Here is a 9,142-nt window from a genome sequence, read left to right as displayed (position 1 = left end):
TGCTGTCCAGTAGTCAGAGCAGAGCTTATGTGCTGTGGACTGAATAGTCACCTGACAAACTTTAAGAAAAAGCCCATTTGTTTCTCTTTTTACATAAAGAAGAGTTGGCACTATCTTTCCATGAAGTATGTCCCATTAGCAGCCCGACAGGACCCGCGCTTTCCATCAGTACTGAAAGAGATGGGAGCTCTGACGTGCTTGCTTTGAACAAAACAGTGTGCATGTAGACGTGAACCTCTTTCCTGTCACCAAATGTTTGCCGTCTTTGCTGGAAAGGATAGCATCATGGGGTTGTTCCACACGCTTTCTCCATGACCCTCTCTTCTTGTTTGACATGTCTGAACAAAGAGGCCGACACATATGTCTAGGCAGTACGTCCATCAAGACTAGAACATCTGTTCACTTGAGTTGTTTTTCTAAGTAAGGGTCTGTCATATTTCAGGAACAAGGGGACCAAAATAGGCAAACATTCTGAGCATTTTAGGTCATAAGTTTGTGGCCCCTGTCAGATGTATAGATCGGTCCATTTTTGAGGGAGAAAAATAATTTTCTTTTATACGCAAAAACATTCAATTTTTCTGGGATGGTCTTAACTTTGGAGCATTCTCTTGGGGTCCTTGTACAAAGCACAATTTAACACACTGTTAAAGAGAGTACATACAACATTAGTTATACAACATTTAAGACACCTCCATTTATATCAGCTCTTTTCATAATGCCTGCTTTTGAGATAGTCAGTTTGGTTTTTCACCACAAAAACAAAAAGTTAATTGTTGCCCGCAGCCTGCAAAATGCCTTTCAGAAGACTTCAATTCTGTCTTCTTGAGTTCTTTAGAGGCTTCCTTGATATTTGTGTTCTTTGCTTTCCTGTGTCAAGTCAGTCTCTTCTTCAGTATTAAAAATATATAAGTGCTTATCTTTCTACAACCATTTGGCCTGTTGTGACACAGATTCGTAAAGTTGGGAGGTTGCATATAAACAGACTCTATATGAACTGTTATTTATGATTTGCAGGACAAGTTTAGTGTCCTAGTTTGATATACTGTATGTGGATATATGAACAAATGCTTTTAATATACATATATTTGATGCATCTTTTTTTGTTACAAAATAAATACAAACATCTTTTTTTTTTCTTTTTTTTCTCTTTTTTTTTTATGCTATACTTTGAAACCAGGTCGCTGTTATGTGAAGCGGGTCTGCCACTTAAATGTCTAGTTTTGTATGTTTCAGACGTTCAGTAGTTTTGACTGTCTGATCGGTAAAGTGAGCTTTGTGGAGCTTATACTCCAGGGATTTTTTTTCTTGTCCATCCTTCTTGAACTCTTTATTCTGCTCAGCATGCCTCTTTTGATAGCCCCCGAGCATCTTGCCCCAGTGAAGCATTTCTGAGGTCTTTCCCTCTGCCGTCTGATAGGACTTTGTCTGGATCCTGCTGATTCAGGTACTTTACTAATATTGGAGGAGTCATGAAAGCCTTCGCCTCCTGGGTCAGAATGGTGGTGTGGGGTTTCTCAAGCTCCAGCATGTGGTCTTTCCAACCGAATGAGGCTCCCCCATGACATGCTCTGGCCGCAAATAAAAGGAGCAGAGCTGAAACTGCCAGCAGGACTGCTGGGGTCAGGTCTGGTAAAGGATCTGGCATGGACACGTCCTTGGTCCTTAGACGGACACACGAGGTGTCATTTGGCCCCATGTGTAGACAAACTTTGTAATGAGTGCCTGGTTGCAGATGGGTTAGGTTGAATTTCCTGGTGCCAGCTAGAATTCGAGTGCTGTGCCTATGATGGGCATCCAGACTGCCATTGGACACCCATGATAAATGTGCAGTAGGGACGTTACGGCTTGCTTGCCAGGTTAGTAAGGCATACCTTTCTTTGACTTCTTGAACTACAAAGCTGTCCATTGTCTTTTGAGTACTTGCAAGAAGCAGGTCACCTCCCTCCACCTGTAGAGTCAAGCTTCTAGTATCAGCTCCCACTAGGTTCTGCGCGACACAAGTGTAGAATCCGGCCTCTTCAGCAGTGACTCCAAAAATCTCTAACGTGCCTTCTGTGAGAACCTGATAACGCCCGTAGCTGCTGGATGGAGTCAATCTCACACCTTGGGGAATGACCCAGTAGATACTTGGCTCTGGCTCTGCCAGTGCCCGACAGTGCAAGGCTATGTTATCTCCATGTTTGACTTCAATGTAAGAGGGGAATGTGCTTGGGGCAATCAAGGGCAGGCAGCTGTCTGCCATCTCTCTGAATGAGACTTCTTTAACTCGTCGGGCTTTAAGCTCAGGAGGCTCAGAGCAGAATGTGGATTGAGGCTCAATGAAACGGACCGGCTTGTCATTGTCGGCTCCCACCCAGCGGATCAGGCAGTCACAGCGAATAGGATTGGTGTGCAAGCTGATTTCTTGAAGGCTGGGCAGCGACCTTACTGTCTGGCTATGCAGGGCACTCAAGGCATTACTGTTCAGCATTAGACTTTCCATACTTGATAACTTTTGGAAGGCCTGAGGGTGGATATAGGAGAGTCGTGGATTGTTTGTGATCTCCAGTTTGGTCAGTTCAGGCAAATTTTCCATTGCTGAGTGCTCAATAGAGATCAGCTCTTCCATGTTGTTTAAGCCAAGCTCTTTCAGGTGAAGCATATTTCGAAAGTCTCCCCTCTGCACTAGCTGAATGGGATTCTTGTTCAAGTCAAGGAACTTCAGACCCGGCAACTTTTGCAATGCTTCTTTTGGAACTTTTATTAGATGGTTATCATAAAAGCTAATGCTCTCCAAATTTTGAAGCCCTTCTAGCGCTCGCTCTGAGATCTCACGCAAGCCCATGCCTGCCAGGACTAGACTGCGCAAAGAGCTCAGCGGTTTAAAATTTAGGTCCTGAATAGTGTCCACAGGGTTTCCACCAATCATGAGAACCTCCAATTGTGGCAAAGCATGGAACCAACGCCGGTCAATTACAACCAATCGATTAGAGTTGAGATGAAGCCTTAGAAGTTTATCCAGACCCTTGAAGGCCCCAGGGGAGATGCTTCGAAGCCTGTTGTGATTGAGGTACAACTCCTGCAAGCTAGGGAGACCAAAGAAAGCTGCTTCTGGGAGGTGTCTCAGCTGGTTTTCCTCCATGTGTAGGCTGAGAAGAGCTGGCAGGTCAGTTATCCTCAGGGTCCGGGTACTGGTAAAGCTGTTATGGGAGAGATCCAACTCTGTCAGATTGACAAGGCCCTGGAGTTCACTCTGGTCGACAGAACTGATGAGGTTACTTTGCAGCCGGAGGGTTTGTGTCTCTTGAGGGAGGGAAGTGGGCAGCTGGATAAGTAACAGGTCATTGCAGTCTACTGTAGGAGCCTCTCTGTACACAGACTGGGGAGAGTACCAGGGCTTGATTTGGCAGACACACTGGTGAGGGCAGGGCACTCTCCAGGGCATGGACTGAATGACCAGGGAGCTTCCGACTCCAAGCAGCAGATGCGTGTGCAGAAGAAATATTGCAATCTGTCCCATTTTCATAATTAAACTGATATAATTTAATGCAGATTCACTGTGATGTAGACTATTCAGTCCGTTATTAATATCAGTCTCTCACTTATCTCTTAAATTCATGTGACAGGAGAACCAAGGGTTTAGCTGAATTTTGAAAAATAAATTGTCTCAAAGATGAAGCATGCTCTGTTTCTTCATATCCTGTCTTGTGAAGTAGTCGCACGAGTACCTCAAAATCCCTTTTCTGTCTTCTTCGGATGGATGTAATTCTCTCCAGTCTCACTCCATTGATCTTACATCCTAGCACAGTAGAGTAGGTTTTATGATTGGTTTAGGGGCACACCTGGAAAAGGAAAAAAAAAATACAACATTTAGTCACAGGAGAGATTACCCAAGAATTATATCATGAAATTTCTTAACTTCTTTTGTTAGATCAACGCATGCTGAGTATGACGACTGCTGCTTTATTTATTCTGTCTCACTTTGTTTCCAACAACTTTGTTCACAATTGTCCTTTTTCAATAACCAAAACACTTTGCATGCTTCTCAACTTGTATATTTCTCTTGTAAAGAGCTCCTCTAAATGTTTGGGACATTCCAGCTGAATTTCACTTCAAGTCTCGTGGATGGAGGAAAAATACTACTGTGAAAATATGAGAGAAATGCAGGCTGAAATTTAGTGAGTCTACTTCATGGTTTAGGATTTAGCTCTGCAAATAATCAGGGACCTGGTATTACTCATATGCTGGAGGCTTGTAAGGAATGGGGAAAATATGACATGTTTTTGGCTAAATTCACAAGACGTGGACTCAGAGGGGACATAAAAATGCATTAAGGGAGGAAACTCTGACTGTGGTCTAACCTACTTTGTTTAAACATTGTGACACGGTGTGTGGAGGAAATCTTTCAGCTGTCTACTTTGGATTTAGAGCTTCTATACTTTTGGAGAGGAATTGAAACCTTTTTCATACTTAACTTTCAGAGCACCAGATTGGGAGTTAATGCAGTATTATAATATAAATTGCAATGCTTCTCACCTACATGCCATACTGTATTTTGCTTCATTGGGTTTATGAGACCACAGCCTTACTCTCCTTGTGAAGGGTGTCAATGATTGTTTTCTGGACAACTGTCAGATCAGCAGTTTTCCCCATGATTGTGTAGCCTAGTGTAAACTGAGAGACCATTTTGAAGGCTCAGGAAACCTTTGCAGGTGTTTTGAGTTGATCAGCTGATTGGTATGTCACCATATTCTAATTTGTTGAGATAGTGAATTGGTGGGTTTTTGTTAAATGTGAGCCAAAATCATCACAATTAAAAGAACCAAAGACTTAAACTACTTCAGTCTGTGTGCATTGAATTTATTTAATACACGAGTTTCACAATTTGAGTTGAATTACTGAAATTAACTTTTCCACGACATTCTAATTTATTGAGATGCACCTGTAAGTCTAGACAACATCACAGCACCGATGCAATACTCATGTTTCAATTAGACACCATATCTACAAGGTAAAACGACAGGAGTACTTGCTCTGATTGTAGCATCCACCCTTTTCCTCTCATCCTCAAAGCTCTGCCACAGTAATCCATCCTTCTCCTGAATGCCCAATTAGTTCTAATGTTCTCTCTGTCTACCTGCCGGTTCAGAGACTATTTGTGCTTCCTCTCATATATGCACACTTGCATGGAGGGATAGAAGAACAATCCATAGCTATCAACGGGCCCATGTGAGCACAGCCCTGAGCTCTCCCCCGCCAGCCATCAGCATCTGCACTTCACCTTCAAGCTCATTTACAAAGAGTCACCTTCTCAAGCAGAAGCTTGGCCCTCGTGATGCACCCTGTTACCTTGGCGCAGTTGGTCCTGGGACGTGTTGCGTACTGTCGGTTCCCTGTCTGCGTCGTAATGAGTTGTGAGGGTGTCTTGAGTGCCCCTAATGTGAGGTGAATGGAGACGTTTGCATGTGGGCTGCTCGCTTGCGCATACTGAATAATGCATTTGCTGAGGTTCACCAACTAATCTTTTTTCTGACTGAATTTTGCTCTCACTTTGGGCAGAAAGAAACACACAAGGCAAGACAAAATAAGTGCAGGAGGCCAATGATGAGCACCTTCATTTACCTCCTAAAGGAAACAGCTGTTGTGGTGCCAGGCAACAAGTGGTCCCATCTTGCAGGTACTATTTTTCGCCTCTAAATAAATGCGTTTTCACCTCTTAGCTGCCATTAGGGCTGGGTATTGATAGTTTTCCTTATTCAGTTCAATTTTGCTTCTATATAAACATCATAACAGATTCTCTGACCTGGAGTTCATTCCTTGAAGGATATGTCTGACTTATTCCAGTGTTAATTACTTAGTGATTCATTAAAAGGACTGGCTCAGAAGAATCATTTGTTTGTGACTAAAACTATGGTAGTTGTAGCTGTATGTTTTTGATTCATTAAAAAGCCTGCACAAATGAGAATTGATCTGACACATGCTTCTATGTCACTCTGAAAGCTTCCTGTTCATAATAATCTTCTTTTCTTGACCTTAACAATGGATTGTGCCAGCTACTATCTTGGCAACAAAGAATATAATGGCAACACATGCTAAAAGACATATTTTGACACCAGCCTGTGATTTGACCCATGAAATATAGTATCCTGTCACTACCCTGACAAATGCATCCCTACAAAAGCTTTTTTCCTGTCAGGTTCTTTTCAACCAAAAATAAAACAGTGCTTTGTTTCGATTTAATCACAATTTATGTTCTTGATTTGCTTTGCAGATTGCGGGGATTAACTGAATTTTCCGCTGTCAGTTTCCTTACTGGCCTGATGTTCATTCACGGCATGAACGCTGATCGTGGAGTGTACGAGCCACCTCTGGCTGCATGCTGATGCCTGGATCTCTGTGCCAAAGCTCCTCCTGTCCTCTCCTTCAACGACTCATTTCAGAGCTTAACGGTGAGTGGAAAAGAAAAAAAGGTCTGTTTGCACTCTAACAGTAAGGCCGATTTGCCAGGATCTATGAATAATTCTTTGTGGTTACACACACCTGGAAATGATTGCCCGGTTCTCAAAGGTGGGTTTACACATTGCATTAACGGCTGTTTTGGGTCAAACAGTATTTATGTTTGTTTATTCTGTGCCAAAGCAATAACTTCACACCTGCATTATTTATTTAATTCCTTTGCTTTTGCATGCTTTTGTCTCATTATAGTCCAGTAGATAATCCATACCATCACAAAAAATGTTTGTCCTCTTGTATTAGTTTTCTATTTGAAGGCATTTTTCTTTCGAACAAAAAATAGTGCATGCTCATTAATCTTTCATCAATGGACTGAATTGACTGGCAGTATTCATCATTTATGAAGCATGCTTCAGGTTATGAAATAAAAGGGAATATCTGAATCAATGTAGAATCCATAAATTGTTATGGGATTGTAATGAAAGGATGTACATTTACCTCTTATCTTTTACCTGAATACAGAACCCTTTATGAAGAGCCCATGGACCTGAATGCACCCGAAAGTCTGAAATAATTTGAAAAGACTCAAAAAGAATACCTTACTACAAACTCCTGACCCTCAGATCTATTTGCATACCTTTGGACATGCAAGTCACTATAACACTGCACATGCAATTACATTATATACAAAATATGAAACCAAGTGGCATCTGCAAACAAATAATGGTTTTCTCAAACATTCTTACTTAATTATTTTTTTAATTACTTTTGATATATTTCTCAGAAATAAATGCCCTTGCTTTTGTATTTTATTGTGCAGTGCAATTACTTTTATACAGTGCATAAGTGTGGCTTAAATGTCCAAATACTTTTTTAGGCCACTGAACGTCAATTAAAATGTTTCACGTTGCAGTGGTAGCCACTGTTATCCGCACCTTTTATATGGAAAATACCTTTAAAATAGTAGTTTGTCGTCTTGTGTGTTTTTCTGTAAGTGTGTGTCTGTAACATTGGAATTCAGTGAAAGGACTTAACTGTCTGTCTCCCTCTGCTTTCACCTGCACTGACCTTGCCAGCCTATTTTCTGCCAACTCTAATATCAAGCTCCGACAGCACAACCTGACTCTACTGCAACACATACTGTGTCTCTCTGCTTTTCAAAACTTCAGTTTGACCCCTCTAGCTTCCAGTGGCCCTTACTTTACTTGAAGTCTATCAGCATCTCATTTTAAAAAGAGTTAAGGGCACAGACATGCTGGTTATGACATCACAAAATTGCATAACGGTCTTAAGTCATGAATGTTATGTTATTTATAAAATAGGTGATGCATATGTAACATGATCTTTTACTGTTTTAATAGATCAGAAGATAGAATCTTTCTTATACCTAGCACTCGATAAATGCCCATGTCGGTCTGTTAGTAACATTTTCATTTTGACTGAGGATTCAGGTCCTAACACCGTGTCTACACCGGACGCGAGTGGCGCGATGCGACAAAAGACAGTACAATTCATTATAATTAGTGACGCGACGCGACATGACAAATCACCGACAGTAGCTGATGCCTCGTTCTATTTATGACGTACTGAAACGAAGTACAAATGGTTCGCAATGGTTGCTTTGGCATGTCCAGTATAGACAGACTTTAGCTGTCATGTCCGTTGTAGACACGGTATAATTGGCCCTAATAGAACCTTTCATTGTAAAAATCTGATAATGCAGCTGTACACATTTGTTTTTTTGCCGAGGGAACTGGAAAAGATAGATTGGAGTCTGACAGCTGTGTGCTCGATAGAACATATTGCTGCTGTTACTTTTCTCGACTAATAACCACCATAACCACACAGCATTAAAAAATAATAAATTCCACCACCATATCGCCACTCATAAGACACACTGACAAAATGAAACCTGCTCTACAATCAGAGATGCTTGCTACGTATTAGATGACAAAATCATAAATTCATAAAATGGTGGGGACAAAATCTGCCATGGCAAAAGAGGTGTGGACTTGAAATATCATCTATGCTAATGTCCTGTTCAAAATTGACCGGATTTTCAATATTATCCAGAACTACTGCTTTTTGAGCATCTGTTTGTGTTTGTTTGGTTGCAAGTAATCCTTATTTGTACCAGTCTTTGCAAGAGTTGTTTGTTTTCTAGGTACGTGCATGCACACACACACACACACACGCATAACTTATGCATACGCAAGCTTGGTTTATGCCAAAAAGTGAGATCCACACCTGGTTTCACTAACCCTTGAGACAAAGAAGAAAGCTTTTGAATAATAACAAGGGGAACAACACCTGAAGCCTCAACCGCACAAGTTAATTGAATATTCCTCTTTCTTCTCAGAAGAGGCTGATACAAAACATGAAGAAGGGCCCTTGAGCATGCCAGCACTGCATTTACCCAAGGCTGTCCAATGTTGGCTGCTGCCTCGTAAAACAGCGACTTGGTGTTGTGGTGACTCAAAGCCAGGCTAATCTGCCATTGCCACAGATGGAATCTGATTGGGGATTTTCATCTTGTTATCTTTGCCTTCATCGGTGTGAGTCTGCCTTACCAAGGCTTTGGGGCAATTCCTCCAGGGAATGGAAGGGTGAGCACTCTTGTATTATCATGACTTCAAAGGAACTTCACAGCCTGAAAGGGTCCTCACTGCCTTTTTTTTTTTTTTGAAATATAAAAGACACTCTGATAAGA

General features: G+C 41.5%; 1 protein-coding gene across 1 annotated transcript in view; it reads right to left on the bottom strand.

The window, feature by feature from the left end:
- Window positions 1-1,098: 1,098 nt before the first annotated feature.
- Window positions 1,099-9,142, bottom strand: part of LOC107727852 (leucine-rich repeat neuronal protein 2-like) — a 45,705-nt gene continuing 37,661 nt past the window's right edge. Inside the window, exon 2 of the mRNA XM_016537871.1 lies at window positions 1,099-3,821. Within this exon, the coding sequence (XP_016393357.1) occupies window positions 1,337-3,505 (2,169 nt within the window). The 5' untranslated portion in view covers window positions 3,506-3,821 and the 3' untranslated portion in view covers window positions 1,099-1,336. The remainder of the gene's footprint in view (window positions 3,822-9,142) is intronic.

Source organism: Sinocyclocheilus rhinocerous, unplaced genomic scaffold (genome assembly GCF_001515625.1).
Source record: "Sinocyclocheilus rhinocerous isolate Xijiao unplaced genomic scaffold, SAMN03320098_v1.1 scaffold576, whole genome shotgun sequence".
NCBI classification, from domain to species: Eukaryota; Metazoa; Chordata; class Actinopteri; order Cypriniformes; family Cyprinidae; genus Sinocyclocheilus; species Sinocyclocheilus rhinocerous.
Note: the sequence above shows the minus strand (reverse complement) of the source record. Positions and strands in the feature narration are given on the sequence as shown.